At 36.4% G+C, this 20629-nt stretch overlaps 1 protein-coding gene across 1 annotated transcript; it reads left to right on the forward strand.

Annotated features, from left to right (window-relative positions):
* Positions 1–19027: 19027 nt before the first annotated feature.
* Positions 19028–20051, forward strand: LOC145694248 (trypsin-4-like). Its single transcript, XM_081770348.1, has one exon. It carries the CDS (start codon positions 19049–19051, stop codon positions 19979–19981), a length of 933 nt encoding a protein of 310 aa, XP_081626474.1. The 5' UTR covers positions 19028–19048; the 3' UTR covers positions 19982–20051.
* The last annotated feature ends 578 nt before the right edge of the window (positions 20052–20629 follow it).

A 20629-nucleotide genomic window follows, 5' to 3' on the forward strand; every position in this document is an offset into this window, starting at 1 on the left:
TCATCTGGCGAATTAATGCAGACGTCTCAGACCCTCCAGATTACATTCCTTTCTTCGGGTTTACCGTCTGATCCCGAGAATCACTGTGATCTACATTTTTTTCATGATCGAGGTCAGATATCTCCGCTGGAGATATTTGGCCTCGGTCTTTTTCACAATCATCACAGTATTTTATTATTTCGCCGGTTTGGACTTTTTCTGCATTTTCAGCAGTATCATCCAAATTGGTGCAAGCAAAGTGGATCCATTTTAGTCCACAACCGGTGCACCTTATTAATCTCTGAGGGGTGAGAGATCTTTTAGCTTTTTCATCCAACATGCATTGAGTGCACGTGACTTAACATTCGTCCTGTGACACAATAACATTTGTTGCCATATCTTTGAGACACTATACAAAAGACAAGATATATATCACAAATACACATATACAATACACATGTACTATGAAATACTTATTCACTATTAAGACTAGTATTATTCATGAATTAAAGGACTCCCATTCTCTTTCCTTCCTTGAAACCCTTCTAGCGTTTAGTTCTAATTTAGACATTCCTTCCATTCTTCCCCTTAGGAAAGGAAACAAAATGACAGAGTAGCCAACGACTCTAGTTGTCCCACTTGACTATAAAATTTCTCTTATTAATTTCAATGTTGTAATCAATTCAACATGCCTTCAACCTCACTCTTTGACATTCTTAGAAAAATTCAGATCTACCGATCGCCATGTAAACTGAGATTCGTTGCCATGGGAACAAACGTTGAAAAGATAACCGTCCTTGTCGTGGTTCGCCAATCTAAAACTGAAAAGGGCAAAGCAGAAAAGAAAAAAGAAAGAAAGAAAGAAAGCTCCGTAACAAATGAGATGCATGCGATAAGTCGTGATTGGGAACCCTTCACCCCTGATGGGGGGATATTCGTGAAACTATCAGTTTATGTCTAATATATATATATATATATATATATATATATATATATATATATATATATATATATATATATATAATTAATTTCTTACTTTCGAAAATACAAGGTTCAATCAAAATGAAAAGACTTTTATATCGGACTTCCGAATAAAATAAAATAAAATAAATAAATACATGACTGCGTTTATTATATATAGAATCCCCAGTCACGACCCCCTTTTCAGTTTTATTAAAAGAAAAAGAAAAAGAAGATAAAGAAAGGAAAAGGAAGATAGGATAGAAGAGAAAAGAGGGAAAGTAAGAAGGTAAGAAAGAGGGAAACTGTTACTGGATATTTTGAGAAAAATGGTAAAGGAAAGTGAATAATTATCGAATTGGGATCATTTTCAATAGCTATTGGGTGAATATTTGATATTAAGGTGACCAAAGGTAGACACATGTTAACCCATAACTCCCAGACCTAGATTCATTTAACCCCAACTACCGAATTATCCCAATCTGGATCTGAGATAGATGAGAAAGTTTAATTTAACAGTTTATTCAATATTTCCGGAAGTTCTCGACTAGTATCCAACATTTGAAAGATAAATGACGAAGTTGATGGCATTCTAGAAGCGACCAAAAAAAATCAGATTTTGAAGATTTTGACTCTCCAAGTTCTCCTATGATCATCATTCGTTCAGGCTATCTCCGTCCCTTTTGCTTCCTTTATAGAGCCAACTTAAATTAAGTTTGTATTGACTTTCCACGACTTTAATTCCCAACTACCATTAATTATAGTAAGTTACACATATATGTCTGACATAAGAATACATAAGAATTGGTGCACACATAAGAATTGGTGCACTTAATACTAAACTTACAATTCACTCACACTCACATTCATACAGGACAATGTATACTTCAGGTTGCATTTAGTTGAATTAAACTAACCTAACTACATTTCTATAGACATTTATTACATTTCAAGAAAACTTAATTCGACAGCACAGGAGAAATTTTGTTACATGAAAATAAAATAATACTAGTAAAAACAATATGGTTTATAGACATGCATTAATTTTGTTACTTTTCAATATCTAATAACACATTTCTCTTTGTAGATATATTGAAAGTTGGATTACGTTAAAAAATCGACAAAACGAAAGACGAAGAAAGAAAAAACTCAAAGGTCAACATTGAACATATTTAAAATTCAGTACAAACAATATATATCAATGTGGAAGAGGAAAGAAAAAAATATAACTGGTTAATCATTAAAAAACTTTGGTAGCATTTTTATTGAGTCTCTGTCAAAAAAGGAGAAATTTCGACAATTTTATGAGTCCTTTTCTCATCTCGATAATAACTTCTTTATCAACTCTCTTTATCCACTATGATTGGCGTCCATGGGAGTAGTTAGTCGTTTTTGTTTTAACTACAGACAAAATAGTTGCTTCACAATATATATATATATATATATATATATATATATATATATATATTATTTCGTCACTTGACGGACTTGGTATGAAAATTCAAAATTTGTTAAGATTTAAAAAAGAAATATCGAATCTAGTTCCAAACATTGGGAACTTATTTCCATTATACGATATCTCAATGGAGCTAGGTCTATGGACCCATCGTAAGTCCTGTACTCAAATTACGAAATTATTAATTACTTTTAGTTCAAATTAAGATCACTAAAATTTTATTTCTGGTCTAAATCTTGGAGTCAAGAGATTCTAGTCACTGAATTGACGAAAGCCAAACAGTTGTGTTTCCAGTCGTAGGGGAGGATTTGGGGCACGCCGTTTCCTAATTCACTGATTTCGCTATGATTTCACAAAAATAACCTTGGATACGGATTAGGGTTATTTTTGCGATCTGTTACTTGTTCTATTTACATGCAATATTTAACATAGTTTTAGAAATTTAAGTTACTAACATTACTAACAAATCAGTAAGGTGTCATTTATTATAAGTTACGCGGTAATACTTTACATCACAAATTGTTGGTCAATGTCGGTTGTCAAAAATTTATGCCAACCTAAAACAACCAGGGTAGATACCGAGCCTTTTACACACATATTCGATTATATATATATATATATATATATATATATATATATATATATATATATATATATATATATATATATATATTCGTATTACTCAATATAATATCAATCTTAGTATTTCGTCGACAATTAAGTTTATACATAACCTTGTCATATTCAACAAGTATTCACACTTTCTTGGCTCAAAATAAACAAAAACCCTGACTAACAAAATTCTTTTTTGTTCTCGTAAGGTTGCAACATTGAACTGTATATATAAACCCGATAAGCCACGGGAAAAGAGAATTTAATACTACATTTTGAAACAAACAGTAACATCATATGCGCTTTACTTCTATTAAGAAAATAGGCATTCTTAATTTCAGTGGATATTTCGGTTTCTAATTGACATAGCAAGCTGTAATTTTCAGAACAGTAAGATCTCATGCTATTTCATATGAATGTATACTCATATGAACCGAAAACCATGTCCACGGGACGTAATTTAAGAATAAGGGGCAAAAATCAAAGAATCTAGATCACTAACTCATGCGATGTCGTAATGTCAACAAACAATTGACTACCGAAAACGGATACGATGGCGCTGTAGTAGAGAAATAATTTGCTGTGTACTAAAATATAGCCTTACACGTGCTAATCAAATCTCTAATATTTGTTTTATAATAAATTTTATATGTTGTGTTACATATGTTAATTGGTAGATTCGTTTATAGTATGTTCCCGCGCAGTGGCGTCTGTGGCATGTAAAATTTGCGGGGGAAGGTATCAAAGAAAGTCATTTAAATGGTACTACCTAGCCCAACCTGTGTATTAACTTCGATTATATTTCTTACCTTTCTACTTACCTTCACGGACCCCCTAAGGTATATCAAGAACTCGATTGCAATTGTAGGGTCCGCGCTGGTTCAGTGGTAGAACGTTCACCTCTGGTGCTTGGGGTCCCGGATTATATCCCAGCCATCGCCATGTAAAGTTTGTGGTGGGCAAACAGCGTCTGCGTGGGTTTCGTCGGGGTTCTCTCGTTTATTTACACTTTCTTCATTCCACCATTTCATTCATTACTCATCATCACCGTCTTCTTTAGCCTAACCGGCATAACCGTGGGACAAAAAACTTAAGGATTTCACTTAATTTTTTATTTTAAAAAACGAAGGACAGTTAAGAAACTGTAGTACACGATTTTCTTCTTAAAATTGCAAAAGTTTACATGCCTTAGTTTTTAAGGTAAGTGGCTTCTAACTCAACGGCAATGTATTTCTACACAGTGTAGGAGAGCTGTATTTTATGTTTAGAACTGGAGCGTTAATAGTATGAAACCATAACAAGTGATATCGAAATATGTATGTTTACCAAAGCCCACATGTTTTCACTACCCTCGCTTACGCGTATACCCACCGTCGCTGACGCACTTGTTCCCTTCGAACACACCTCCGCGCGGGTCCACCAGCGTTGTCCTGCTTGACTCAGTTATATAGAATTCGTGCTTTTTAGTGGCCAACTAGCACCAGGGGCGGATCCAGGGGGAGCGATCGGGGCGATTGCCCCCTTCCAAATTAGGAAACTTTCTTATATAATGTATAAATAAAACCCATTCCAGAGTTTGGAGTACTCAAAAGTAGCTCTAAGTAGTAGTATTACAACCTCACTTCCTCCCCCTAGAAATCCGTTCTGGATCCGCCCCTGACTAGCACAGGTTGGTTTACGTTTTTTGCACTGTAGTTTGTATGCCCCTAATCTAATACAAAGTAATCGAACGTAACTTAATCTAATCCAACCAAATATAACTGATCGGAGTAGGTTTTGGTACTTTTTTTTCGATTTTCAATTTGGTTCTGCGATACAACAGTAAAACCCTAAATTTGGGTTAGGTTAAATTAGATAATTTTTAGATTAGGTGCTCTGACGTACTACTAGAGGTGATAGCTTGATTTTGTCTTTTGTGAATAGTTGTTGCATAATAGAGTGAGAAAGTGACCCGCAACCTTTTCTTATGGCTAAAATACTTAATAAAGCGAGGTGGTATACAGGCTGCACTCTTATAATACAATCAAAGGAACGCTATTTCCAAGCAGAAATCCTACTCCAGGGGAAAACGTCAGCGCGAGTGGTACACTGAGAAAATTAATCGGTAACCAACTGGAGGTTAAAGGATAACTTGGCTGCTAGAAGCAGTTAATAATTTTATCTATGCCAGGTGTGATATATTCATGTCGCCCAGTGGAAATATTTTAGAAGCAATAAGAAGGAAATTGGTGCAATAATTAAAATGTTTCATCAATTATTCCGGGTGCTGCGCAGAATAAAACCTGAACGAACACAAATTCGGATTTGTACATAAGTTTTAAGCCTAAATACCAAAAAGGAAGATAATTATCTTAGAGAAACGTGGACAATTTCTCATAATGCTTGTGCCATGACAAGGTTTGTGTTCCTTTAGTATTCTCTAGTATTTAGTGTATCTTTAGTAACCTAATAAGATCCACTAGATTATATACTGCAGGACTTGTTTCACATGTGAGCGAAAACTTCCAATTAAAAAAAAACAAAAAAAAACAGGAGAAATGAGGTAGTGGTTAAACGCTCTTGTGTACAGGTTTACTTGTGGCGCAATACTAAAAAAATTGAAAAATTATAATTCTTTCACCAGTTAGTTTTTTATTGTCCCCTAGTCGGTTTCAAATGGGCGGAATATATTTTACTTGGCATAAATAAAATTCAAGGGGACCTCTAGAAGTAATTGTTGAAAAATTATAATTCTTTTACGATTTGCGTATAAATAAGGCTTCCTGATGTCTAGCATAAAAACATCGCAAAAAAGCACAAAACAATCTGTGCTGGGTGGCCACTAAATAGCACGAATGCTATCGAACCGAGCCAGATAGGGCGAAGCTGGTGGGCCCGCGCGGGAATACGTCCGAAGGGAGCAGGCACGTCAGCGATAGTGTGTATGCGCAGAAGTGAGGGTAGTGGAAGGAAGTGCGTTTTGAGAATAATACAAGTTTCAACAACACTTGTTGTTGTTTCATACTAGTAACTCTCCACTTGTAAACAAAATACAGGTTCTGCACACTGTGCAGAAATATGATGTCGGTGTACACGGTGCAGAAATAAGCCGCCCGTGGAAAATAACATCTAATAGAGCCATTTTTCATATGCACTCATTTGTTTTATTCGTCGTAAAGCACTTGTAATGGTTTAACATTAGTAAACGTAAGATACAGTTGTATTACAGTGTATGTAATTAAGTTACCTGTAGAAATTCGTTCCTTATTAACATGTCTTTTCATGGAAAGTATTGAATTTTATCTGTAAATCTTCCAAAATGTAGTGCACCAAAACTACACCTGCACCATACTGTCTTATTTTGATTTTTTGCTGGCCGCGGTGGCTCAGTGGTAGAGCGTTCATCTCTGGTGCATGGGATTCCTGGTTCAAACCCTGCTCCCACCAAGTGAACTTTGTGGTGGACAAACACCGTGTGCGTGGGTTTTCTCGGGATTCTTCCGTTTCCTCCCTCTTTCTTCATTCCACCATTTTCATTCATCTCTCATAATCACCGTCTCCTTTAGCCTAACCGGCATAACCGTGGGACGTAAAACTGAAATATTTCATTTTCATTTTCCGAGTGTTAACCCTTTCTCCTGACACTGTTTCACGATGTGTAGGTACAAAAACTTGGACATCGGAAGTTTGAAAAAATTAAACAGTTTAACATTAACATCTGTAGAAAACCATTAGAGACTACTATTAAAACTTTTTTGAGGAGAAAAGCTCATCATGAACGAGGGTTTGAAAAAACCCCGGGCTTTTTTGAAAAAGCCAAACCCACCTGGGCCCATTTTTTCGGGTTTATTCGAGTTTAATTGGTTTTTTTTCGGGTTTAATCGTTTTTTTTTCGAAATATTTCAATGTCTTTGGGGTAAATATGTTAAAATGTGATTTATATTTCAATATTGTCATTGTCACAACTTTCAACAATTTTCTACTCACTGCCGTTTTGAAAAAATGGCCGCCATTTTGATTTTTTTTACATTGGACCGCCGAGAAAATCTACACAGCAAATTTATCATATCTTGTGCATCTACCGTCAAAATTTTAACTTAAAAGAATGAAAATTGCGCTTCGTAGCGTAGATACTCGTTCATTTGACAAAATGGCTGCCATTTTGATATTTTACGTTGGTATGCCGCCAAAATCTAAACAGGAAATTTAGAGTGTCTCGTGCTTGTACTCTGAAAATTTTAACTTAAAAGGCCGAAAGTTGAGTTGATTTTGTGTTTAACGTCCCTTTCAGCAGCGAGGCTACTGATTAAAGTGGAATCCGAACCACGTGAGCTCCCTCCGGGAAGCAAACCCGGGTCACCCACGCCTAAGACGCGTACACTAACCGCTTAGCCATAAAGGAGCTCGGCAGACAAACGAACAAATGTAAAGTTATAGTTTTGTGATTTTTTTTTATAGCGTTTCTCAAAGTTATCTTCATTCGATTGAATTCTTATTACAGATGGTTTGTGTTTTAGATATGTTACTCAAATTGACTCCTAGGAGAACATAAAATGTATTTGTTTTGAAACCTTTATCATTTTTGCCCACCTGATCGATTTTACTTGTAGTTTATTTAAGTATATGTGCATTTTATTTGTTCCACTAACAAGGTTTTATTTGTTCCACTAACAAGGTTTTATTTTAAGATGTAATATTTTGAATTCAGCCGATACAAAATTCTCAATTGCCAATACAATAGTGTCGCAAAACCCTGACGCGTATTGAAGTTCTATTTCAAAGCAATATAATGCTATCTTCACTAAATATAATATTCTATTTTAATAAATCTTTTTGTCTGGTGAGGGACTTAGGGATTTATTGTTTAACTTGCAGCTTCAAGGTAATGTTTCAAAGATTTCTCAAGAAACTCCAATTCCTACCATTGGATATACGGCAGGATTTCTTTTCTTTTCTGATTCTCGTTTGGGGTGGCGACCGTACTGTTGTAATAAAGATTAAGTAAAAGTTAACTGTTTCGACGTAATTGAATTCTTCATCAGTGACTATAGTTTTCATTACTCTTACAGGTTTTCTTGTAACATATAGCGTTGAAGCCGGTTCATTGCAACAAGGTCTATTACACTGTGTAGTTTGGTTTGGTTTTGGTGTGATGAAATATATTTTCGATTGTAATAAATATACGTGATGTGCCAACGCCGTACACATTAAAGAGTATATTTTACAAAGCATTATATTTGTTCTATTTTAGATACTTCATTTATTTCTGGAAGCAAGGGGAAACGTTGCTCAAGAAATACAGAAGTGTTGCAATGGAAGAAGACCCACAGAGAGAAGTAGCGTAGCCAGGATGTGTGTTTGGGGGGGCAAGTGCTGTTATAGGTACATATGGAACAATTCCAAACAAAAAATATATAAACATAAAAATATATAAAAAATTACAAACATCAAACTACATTGTCGGACCTCTTTGGGGGCCCGGAGGAGTATTGACAAAAATCATATGTACTAACATCCTTAAAGATATTTGTGAAGAGTGGTAGGATATATGTGGGACTACAGTTTTTTTTTTCCTTTTAGAACGGATGAATTTCATTCAATCATAACATTTGTAAAAAATTTCCCATTTTAATGCGGTTTATTTCAAATTACACGGGAATTATGGTCATCACTTACCTTTCAAGCGAATATTGAGAATTACGGCTTTGAAATTGATTTTTGTTTTGCCAATATTACCTTAGTCTCCCTATCCCAGTTTTTGTCGTTAAATTCTTTTTTTATTATTACTTCATCTTTTCTATGCAGTGTTGTAAAATTTTCTGTATCTCTCTATATTCTCACAATCCTGATTCTTAGCTATTTAAATTCTACATTACTATTTCATAGGTTTGAAGTTTTCTTCAATTATAAAGACAACTGTTGTTTGATATTGTTCTTAACTTTTTTTTTTTGCGTGGAATCAGTTAAGAGAGAAAGTGTAATTATATTTCTCAGAGTACAAGCTCCTTAACGGTGAGGTTCAGTACCATCGCCTCCTTTCTTTTCTATCCCATTGATTTGTAGGGGAAGTATTCTTCCTTTTCTTTGAAATGAATAAAGTTTTTGATGTTCTGATTTTACTGATTTCTTCTGAATATCTATTTAAATGTCAATTGCTTTGTCAAAATGATCTTTTAGTATATATAAGTATATTATTATTTAAATTAGATGTCATTTATGAATATTAAAAACATACAACACAGAATTTTATTTCCACAAAGTAAGAGACATTTAAATAGACCTGAAGAAAAATAATAAAAAGTAAAACCCTTAAAATCTCAAAGAAACAGAGGAAGATTTCCTCGTATATATCAATGGGCTAAAAAAGAAAAATGGCGGAGTTATTCAAGACAACATATGGATAGCAGGAATTCTTTAGAATAATATAGTACATTTTTGAACATTGTAATCACTTCATATATATTTGCTTTTCTGATTTTACATACTGTATGAAGGCTATATGTGTTAAAACTCACTGTTATGAAATGCTACAAACTTTTCTTTAAAAAAAATTAGTAGTACATCCGAAGGTATATTACATATAACTTCTATTGAATCATAAAGTTCATTACATAGGCTAATGTATATAAGTTAATACGGTGTGCATTGTATTTTGTTAATACAATTTGGTGTGTTTTTAGTGCTAATATAGACCAGAGAAAATTGTGATCTTCCCTTCATTTATTCTCTTAAAGAATTCCTTTAAAACAAAGGATCTTTGCAAAGTATTATGTTAAAACACTTCATTTATTATGTAAATGACTTCATTAACCTTTTTTCTCTATATAATGGGTATGCACTATGAGTGTACTGTACATGTGGCTGTTTCATTTACGATATAATTTATTTTCTCGCATTTTTCTGTTTCATTGTATACAATTAATGTATAAATCATATAGGAACGAATTGAATGAACAATTAGTTACCTACTTAATTGTTATTTTATCTTAATATGATTTCCACTTTTAAAGTGTATTTAAATAAATATTTAAGGCATAGAGTTAGAACTGATAGCTTAGTCGTTTGAACTTGTGTTTAGTGCATTTCAGTGTTTGGTTTCTACGAATATAGTCATGGGTGTAAGCAGACAAGTGATCGCTCCGGCCACTTTTTTTTTTTTTTTAATACCAAAGTTACAACAAATGAAGAGACATTTTTGGTTTTAGTGTAGTATAAGAAAATGAATGCATTCAGAGACGCAGGCGTTTAATTGCTAGTTAAAAATTTTTAACATTGTGGCCAGTATTTGAAGCTTGATTCATACACATAATCCCTAACGGCTGAGCTATACGGATATTTTGCAGTATCATTATATCATTATATATTTAATTAGTTTATTTGACTCTGTGAATAATTTTTTGAGTTAATTTTATATTCACCATTTATTTGCAGTTAATTGAACAGAATATCAAAAAATCTGCAGTATGGAAATGGAAAGTAGAATTCACATTAAGGGCGGAGGGATACTGTCATGACTCTTTATAACATTGTTCTGCTTTTATTTCAATTGTTTCATATTGTTCACAATGTGTAAAAACTCACAGAGCTCCTGCTCTACTGTGTTTTACAGGACTATAAAAGCTTTATATTTTACAGGACTATGAAGTGCTTTATATTTTTCAGGGTTAAAATTTTGTATTCATTTTAAGGTTAAGATTTTATGTCGAACCCAAAAATGTTTCCCAGTATAAACCGTTGAACCACTTAAGTTTGACGTGAAACAAATCCATTCCACAAAGCTAAATTCTTTCCATTTTATAAAACTACACATTTTTCGTCTTTCTTTAAATGATACAGAAAGGTAGTAACATAATTTTATGGATTATTAAATAGACCCTCTACTGTACTTTTAGAAATCTGTTATGTTGCAGCCGAAATAATTTTTCAAATTTCAATTAGCAAATTACTATAGGAAATTAAGGAATTACCATTTCGCATTGCAATGATAATCCTTTTCTATACTATTATTAATTAACGTTTCCAATTATTCATTCTGAATCATTCTAAACAATGCTTTTACCTTTCTGTATAAGACACCGTCCTCGGATTCATATTGAAAATAAGTACGTCACTTTATGTGGTTTTATAAACTAGAGAAAAATTTAGTTTTGTACATAAACGTTAGTTTCACATCGCTACGTTAAGTGGTTCAAAAATTATAAAGCGAGAACAGTTCTGAATTGGGCATAAAATTTTAACCTTCAGAAAGGTTAAACACAATTTTAACCCTGGAAACTTTGTCAATTTATGGACAACAAAGCGAAAGAGGTTATAACAAATTGAGTCATGGTTATTTCAACTAATAAAAGGAGGTTATATTAGACGAGATACTCGGTTACTAGGATTAACTTAACCTATTACATTAACCGAGTAAACGGGTTATTTCAATTAACTGAACAGGTTAAATTAACCGATCTACTCGGTTAAACATTTGCCCTACCTTATTACATTAATCAAGTAAATATGTTATCTTAACTAATTTAATTTGTTATATTAATCGATCTACTTGGTTATACTTTTGTCCTACCGTATTACTTTAACCCAGTAAATGGGTTACTTTAAGTAATTGAATATGTTATATTAACAAAAATACTCGGTTACTGCAGTTGATGCACCCTGTTTCATTAACCGAGCAGTCGATTATTCCAACATACTAACTAGGTTACCGGTTACAGGCTATGATTGATAGTGGTAACTACGTGATCGGTTAGCGTACTCCTGTGAGTTATTACATTGTAACCTAGCAATAATAACCTGTAACGCAAGGTTGCTATCACCTTCACTCGTTAACCTTTTTGGCTTGGCTGCTTGGACACGTGTCTCTGTTTTCCATATATTGACAAACTAACTTCGTTACTGTCCACCTTTTTTCTTGTTAACTAGTAACTTTTTTTTTGCGTGTAGGCTCGGTTTGAATCTCTCCGGCACCACATACCTTTTATTACAGTATTTTTATTTATAATTTTTACTTATTTTCCATTGGGAGTGTGACCCCTGCACTTTAAAAAATTTAGAAAATCATTGACGTTTAAAATTCTTTTTCCAATAGTTGATGGGAAAACGACAACCTGAAAAGACCGTATTCCGACGGATTGCCGCGGCTTTCTTTTTTTTTCGAAGAAAGCGTTTGCAACTAACAAATTTTGATTACATAGAACAGTGTTGTTCCTAGTGGCCGTGATAGTGAAAAATGTGCTTTCAGGGGGAAAATGTACTGACTGTTATAAGTTTTTCACATTAGACCCACAGACATGTTAATTGAATTATTCTTAACGTTCAATATTAGCTGTTTAGTTGTTATTTTTAGGTAGCTTTTAAGCATTTGTAAGTCATTCCCAGATACTTTATATAGCACTTAAATCGTACTGAGCATTGTAGAAATGTACTGCGTATGTACCGAGTGCAACATTACTGGTGGGAATTCATGATTACTCCGCCATGATTTTCATTGCAGTGCTACGCATCTTTTCTGGTCTCTGTCGACTCGTCGGAGAGGCAACTTTCCACCGGTGGCGCCGGCACATTTACGCGCCTTTCCGGTTGTTAGCCGACTGCTCGAAAGGACCTCTTTTCGATGTCAGCTTCTCAATTCTCCCACAGGTGGCATCCGACCTCCTGCCGCAGTCGAAAAGTAGCCCTTTGCCGATTGGATATCAACCCTTCAGGAAGGCAATATTTTCACCACCTCCTCCGTGCTATGATTTCTCAATTGCTAGTTCTGAAAGTATATAATACTTCCATGTCCAATTCAATTTCTTCTGTTTTGCCTGAGAGTGCTGCAAAAAAGCAAAAAGGAACAAATTTTATACTGGGACACAGAAATTAATGCAAATATTATACTTCAAGAACTTGCAAGGGTGCTCCTTGTCGAGAAATCAAGACTTAGGCAAGACTAATGTAAAAGCTGATGAAAATTTTGCCTTCCTGAAGCGTTGATTTCCAGTCGGCAAAGAGCCACTTTTCGACGGCGGCAATAAGTCGGATGCCGCCTGTGGGAGAATCGGGAAGCCGACGTCGAAAATAGGTCCTTTCCAGCAGTCAGCAAACAGCCGGTAATGAGCATTAAATGCGCCGGCGCCGCTGTCGGAATGTTGCCTTGCCGAGCAGTCGGCAAACAGCCGGTAATGAGCATTAAATGCGCCGGCGCCGCCGTCGGAAAGTTGCCTTGCCGACCAGTCGGCAAACAGCCGTAATGGTGCAGTAAATGCGCCGGCGCCGCCGTCGATTAGAGGCCGGCATAAGGAGTCGGCAGAGGATTGGAAAGAGGTCTTTCTGACTGTTTTGCCGACTCTGACGGTCGGCAACAGTCGGTAAAGAGTCGGCAAAGGACATTTTTTTTTACGATTTTCGACCGCTTGCCGCCTCGGCAAAAGGTCGGCAATTTTGAACAAGTTGATCCTCGTGCTGCCGCGGAAGGCTGCCTACCGGCGGCCTGCCATCGTCGACGGCGGCAATCCCTCTTGCCGACCGCGGCATCCTGATTGGGTAAATTAAGATGGAATGAAGTTCTCTGGACGCCACATCACAGGGTTTAGTTAGTACTGACGAATGCAAGTTATCTTCTGTTCCTGGGGCGATTCAGGAACTGATGAAGACAGAGGAAGCCCATGTTAATAGGTAGTTACGGTGCATATGATGGGTAGATGAATGATGAAAGCTCACGTGGTTCATAGATGTGAATGACTTCGGGATGCACTGCAGCATCATCTAGTTGAAAATGATAGAGGGTCATGAAATGCTGGAAAGGAGTATCGACGTAAGTTGGAGGTGCGTCGTGATCCCAATCGTACCGTAGGATATCAAGTAACATGGGATGCTGCTGGTCAATTCGCTTGCAAACGTACCGAGTACGAAGCTGTTCGAGATGATGCAATAAAGGTGGAAAATCAATCAGCTCGCAAAGTAGCCGTGTCGGATGCGGTAAGCTGATGCGATGTGCTAGGGGTAGAGAATGACGCTCTAGGATAGCCAATTTCTGATAGAATTTTGGCGGTGCGGATATCCAGGCAGTGTGTCCATATGTTAATATGCTGCGCATAGAGGCCTTGTAAGTATTAAGTACTGTTAATGCCTTTAGCCCCCAGGTTGTACCGACTAAGCGCCTGAGTAGGATGAGCCGATTTTGTGCTTGGCGTACGATCTTTGTGAGGTGTGGATTCCAGATAAGCTTGGAGTCAAAGATGACACCAAGATAAGTCAGAGTATTTGATGGCAGTACAGGTGTATGATCTACTTGAAGGTTTAATCGACTTGGATTCCTGTATATTCGTGAACGGTGTCTACGTGGCAGGAAACAATAGCCTGAATTTTTCTTAGAATTAATGCTTAACCGCCATATATTACATCAGTGAACGAATGTGTCAATTGCCGTTTGCATGTTTTTACTGATTGATACACTGTGTGGGCCGCCGTGAAAAAGGCGGTGTCGTCAGCAAACTGAAATATCCTTATGTTGTTTGGAACAAGGTCGGCAACATACAATAAGTATAATAGAGGAGACAGTGACGAACCTTGAGGAACGCCAGATTGTAGGAAGATCGGATGAGAGAGTGTATGCTAGCCTGCCTAATAAGTAGGAATATATGAACCTGATATATGAATACGGTAGTACATTGTTATGGAGTATGTAAAGTAAACCAGAGTGCCAGATCTTATCGAAAGCTTTCTCTAGATCAAATGCTACCAGACAAGATGGAAAACCTGTGTTGTATTGATTATAAATAACCGTGGATAGTCGTAATATTGATCCAGCACACTAAAATGAGGTCAAAAACCGGCTTGGTGGATAGGAAGTAGGTTACGATTTGCAAGGTGAGCGTGCATGCGGCGGACTAGAATTCGATCCAAAATTTTAGAGCCAACTAGTGAGGTGAATAGGGCGATAAGACTGGACGTCAGACGGAAGTTTTTTAGGTTTCGGGAAGAGAAGAACTTTTGAGTATTTCCAGTCGATTTTAAAAAAATCCAGTTCGGAGGATGAAAGTATATATGATGCTGAGAAAAAGAAGAAAAGAAGGTGGATTTTGCCTGATGAGAACATACGTAACAGAATCAAATCCTGGGTCAGTGTTTCGTTTACGGAATAATGTTTGGCGAATGTCGTCTGGTTGGATCGGAGTAGTAAGTTGATTATTGAGTTCCAAAGAGTGGTTGATAGATGGGCGCAGAAAAGCAGAAGAGGAATATGTAAGTCGGTTTATTGACTTTTGTAGGCGTTGCGGTGTATGCCAACCTGGGAGAGGTGTAAAAATATCTTAAAAAATGAAGCAAACGTATTAGCTTTATCCATATCAGTGATGACTGCCTGATTATTTTGAACAATGGGGTATGGTGTGCGGAAAACTGTCCTGTGAGTTGATGAAATTTGCGCCATTATTTACTCGGGTGTGATTCACTTGCAAGTGTGTTACAAGTTTGAATCCAATGGCGTTTCTTATATGCAACAATATAATTATGCGTAGTCCTAAGGTATTGGCGATGAAGCCGAAGCGCTTCAAGATTACCTGTAGCGAGATACTCGCGATGTGCTCTACGAGAAGCTGATATGAAAGGTAAATAATGGGGAGGCAATTTAGGTTTATGCAATTGTATTTCTGTTGTTGGAATGGAACATTGTGCTGCTTCTTGAATAGATTCAGTAAGATTAGCAATTGTGTGATCGAGATCGTATTGTGTAGTAAGCATGAGCAATTTCTTAACAGCATTGTCCAGATCGGAGCGATATTGTTCCCAATTGGCTGGTTTGTAGCAGAATGCTTTCTGAGGCGGTAGTTTAGATTGAGAGCAAGGAAAAGAGTGAAGTGTAAGTTTGATAAGCACATGATCACTACCAATTGAATCAAGCACATCGATGTGAATACTCTGCGATGGAGATGTTGATGTGATGAGACATCAGGAATAGTGTTGCTGATGGGGCGTGTAGCTTTCGGTAGACCATGGAACTCAGCAACTGTTTCAGTGTGCAGAAAATCGAGAAAGTTATTTTTGTCACGATGTGACCCTCTATGTATGTTTAGATCTGCCATGATAATATAGTGCCTAAACGTAGAATCCATGTATCGAAAGAAGTCGTAGTTGAGTGCTTTACCTGTACGAAAATACATGGTGACAAGGGTGACAGTGCGGCCTCGAAAATAAACAGTCGTGACATTATTCTCAGGTAGGTGGAGTGTGAGCGTTAATGCAACCGTGACTGCTCGATAAGGAAGGCGTTGGCTTACACCTATAGCTGTTCTTCCATAGACTCGTGGACCAGATGGAGCATCATGTCGGAGTAAGTGATATTTCGGGAAGTAACATTGGAGATGTGGTGCGAGGTACCTTTCGTTAAGTGCAAAGGCTGTAATTTGTTCTTCTTGAAGAAGCTGTGTAAAGAGCTTGTGATGTGTTAAGACTGATCGAATGTTAAGAAAAAGTAAGCTATAAACCATAATTATATGTAGTATACAAGTGTATGTAGAAGTATCCACGTTAAACGTAGACTTCTTGTGGTTGAATTTGAAAGTGAACTGTAGGTCCGGAAAAGGTAGCATGAAGTTGTAAGTTAAACAGTACTTTGACTGCATATATGATCTGGTTCAGGATGTGGTTTCGAACAAAAGAATGAATGTTTTGTAAAGAAATAGTAAGGAAGCGTAATAGGTCTTCAACGGTTATTGGATGGCGTAACGAATTTGCTGGCGGGGTTGGAGTGTCAACGGAACGGATCGGTACAACAAGCTCTGGCTTAGCTGGGTCGGGTTTAGGCTTAGCTTTACACTTGTATCTATAAGTAGGATGTCTTTCAGAACATCGGTCACAATGTGATGGTTCCTTAAGGTTTGGACAGGTTTTTGTAGAATGTTCAAGTAAACAATAGCCACATTTGATGGTATTTGGACACTCAGATGTCGGATGAGAATTGTATTATTGACATTTCTCGCATCTAACAGGTAGACGTGCTGGTGTGGGAGATGGTTCAACCTTGTAAGGATTCCGGTATAGATATGCACCGTTGAGAAGAAGTTGGTCAATCAACTGTTGTTGATCTGTAAGAACGCGGACTAAGTATGTTGGACACTGATTGTTCTCTATGTGTGTGTGTGGTGGGGGTAAGACATTATTATCTCAGTTTGAATTATTGTACCTTCAGACTTTACGTCCTGTTTTTCTAATTTTATCTCCCCCCCTAATATAGATTATCTAATTCGCACACTGGTAAAAATCAATTAGCTTCATGAACCAAGCTATCTTTGTTTGGGATATTTCTTCCACATCTGCACTCAACCGACCTTTTCGAATCATTTCAATATTTTTAATTCTGACGATTTTTAAATGACCTTTAAGTTCATTTGATGAATAATAACTTCTTGTACTGTTCCTCTAGCAGCAATATTCTTGTAAAGATCATTTTTTGTCTTCCATAAACATTCATTTTTCTCACATAATTGTAAAAGTAATATCATCTTACCTGTTCCGAAACGGGCCATTTCGAAGGTACTTTTCCTTTCCAAAGAAAACTTTCTGGAATCAGGTGTTTACATCAGGCAACACAGTCGTCGTCGCTGAGCAATCTGATCTAATAGACCCCAGAAAATAGAACGTCTAATGCAGTTGCCAGTCGATTAGTCGCTTTCGACCATCAGGCGATTAAGTCGAAATCCTGTTTACATAATCCACAGAGTGGAAAGTGACATCAGTTCCAGTGAATCGACCACTAATCGACTAAGTGTAAACGCCCCGTTACATATGCAAAGCAACATTACATGCGAACATTACAATGTTCAGGGGTAAGGGGATCCACATAATTGTAAAATGTATGTTATGTTATTTTGGAACAAAAATATATACGCAACGAAAATATATTGGGTATTTCCAATAATGCTTTAGCAACTTACAAATACATAGTTAATTGCGTAAAGCATATGTAATTTCAAGCCATATACAATATTTTGCGCTATCCTCACTATATTTACCTTCGCTGTAACACCTGCTCTGTAGTACGCATCTCCCTTGCTTACTCTCGGGCCCACCTGCTGCGCTCCTGTCCTGAATCTGCTAGATGTCATTCTTGTTTTTCATGAATGCTTAGATACAAAAAGTTGATTTACTGTAAACGAAGTACATATGCATGGCGTATTTAGGGGGGAAAGCTTCCGGGCTTAAGCTCCCTCGAAATCTTACTTAGTATAGTAAAGTATATGAATTATCTTTCTGAAGTTTCACATTTTCAGACAAAGCCCCCCCCCCGAAAGTTAAAGCCCCCCTCGAAACAAAATTGTAAATACGCCACTGAATGAATTTATGTATGGATCTGTACAATAAATCTGCACCTTGTAATATATTTCTGTCAAATAGGAATATAAAATTAAGAGGTAGTAAATATTAAATCAAAAAGTATAAAAATACAGAAAAAATATTTTCTAAAAATGTAAGATAAGAACCCCTAATATGAGGACAGCTACCTATGTTGAGAGCCCTTCTTATCATGTGAAGTAATAGCTGACATCTACCGGTAGCTCAAATCATATAAGAAATACAAACAATGTGGGGCGCTATTTGTTTATCAGAAAAGGAAAAACTTCAATTGTTGGAAGAATATTCATATTTTGTAGGATGCATACATTTTCTCTAGTTTCTCATAAATCATAACTAAATGAACGTATATTTCCTAACTAAAAACGAAATGTGGAAGTTAGTTTTACTTTCTTTTGAAACGAACGATAAGCGAAAGAATACATTTCTGCACAGAACATATTAAAGTAACACCAGTATCTGTTTATGCTTTAACTAACAGTATATAGCATCCTAACTTTTATTTACTCATATTGGGCGTTCTTACCCTAGATGACACTCACGAGCAGAAAGCATCGAGCGTGTGCTCACAGCTACTTGGACTCGAACCTTGTTTCTACAGACAATCGACCGCTACATGAAATCATAATATGGTGTGATGTGTTATTTAAGACACATTCCTGCGCATTTAGAAGAGAAAGTGTCATTAATGTTGTACTGTGTGGTCAGTTATAATAAAGAAAAAGCAAGATGTTATACCTATTAGAAATTCTTGTCGCAAACACGTTTTTATGTACTTCTGCTACAGCAAATTACAGTAGAATTATTGGAGGAAACGTTGTAGATATAGAGAAATATAAGTATGCTGTCCAAATGTTTGTTTTTAGAGAAAACAGTAAATCTCTTTGTGGAGGATCTATTCTCTCTCAGTATTGGATCCTTACTGCAGCACACTGTTTCGTTGATCAAGGACCATTCAATAATATTTTAGTGATTGCAGGGCATACGGAACTCGTCCCGGCAGAACCTGTTAACTCAGACATGGTTTCTCTGGCGTTTCCACATCCCGATTATAGTCCTGAAGATACTGATCATGATATTGCGCTTCTAAAACTTAAACTGGGACTACCAAATTTTCATAACTTGTCTGTGGCAACATTGCCTAAGGATATTTTTTCTAGTACAGTCACACCAAACGGTACATGTACTGCAGTCGGTTGGGGTAAAACTGATGAAGGCAAAACGTCCAAAGTGCTAATGGAAGTTGAGTTGCCTATCTTAGATGTAAATATTTGTGATAGAATTTACGCTGGCGGTGTACATCTGAATAATACAATATGTGCTGGAGTTTTAGAAGGGGGCAAAAGCACTTGTCTCGGGGATTCAGGCGGACCTCTAACATGTGATAATGTAGTTGTAGGAGTTACGTCAGCGAGTGAATGTGGCGAACCTCGTGCTCCAGTTATATTCACGAAAGTTGCTTCATATCTGAATTGGATTCAAGATGTAATAGCAAATAATTCTAAGGAAGATGGTTCTACATCAACAGATGGTTCTACATCAACAGATGGTTCTACATCAAAAGGTGTTTCTAAATCAATTGCTCATCAAAACAATCCTAAACCGCATGCCATATATCTCTTTTGCATGTATATTGTCGTACACACACTTTTCAGTGTATAATAGAATTAGTGTAAAGCATTTGAAATTCGTTGTAAAGGTATGTTTGTCTTAGTTCCCACGAAAATAAAACTAGAACATATTATCACAATTATTTTATTATCATCATTATCATTATTATTATTATTATTATTATTATTATTATTATTATTATTATTATTATTAAACAATAATAATAATAATAATAATATCCCCCAAAACACATTTGAATTTACTTTCAGAGAGTTTTAATTTGAATGAACGTCGGGATACTAAATGCGGAACTAGGATTTAATCTTCAAAATGTACTAAAGTCAATACGATATGTCTGGTACATCGCTGAAAGAATGTCTTGATGCGTGGCAACAATGCGAACTAAAGATCTCACCCTCGATTACACGCATTGGCCAATAAGGTGGTTTGCACAGGGCAACGATAATATTGGGGAAGCCGATAATGTCGGCGATTTAATCGACTTCAATGTACTCAATTTGTAGCTTCCACATGCACCAAGATTATCGGCCGATCTTCCGTCGACGACAATGCAGCCGGAGAAGCTCCCGAAAATATAGGCGATATCGCAGGCACCGACTTTATCGGTGGCAATGTTTTCTTATGTTTGGATACACATGCGGCGGGCCACTGGTTTAAATGAAGAGAGTGAGTGACAAG

This window comes from Thermobia domestica, chromosome 9 (assembly GCF_964235325.1).
Source record: "Thermobia domestica chromosome 9, izTheDome1.hap1.1, whole genome shotgun sequence".
NCBI classification, from domain to species: domain Eukaryota; kingdom Metazoa; phylum Arthropoda; class Insecta; order Zygentoma; family Lepismatidae; genus Thermobia; species Thermobia domestica.

Excerpts from the sequence above, each read along its gene's own strand:
- LOC145694248 (XM_081770348.1), top strand. The coding sequence starts at position 19,049 with ATGTTATACCTATTAGAAATTCTTGTCGCAAACACGTTTTTATGTACT.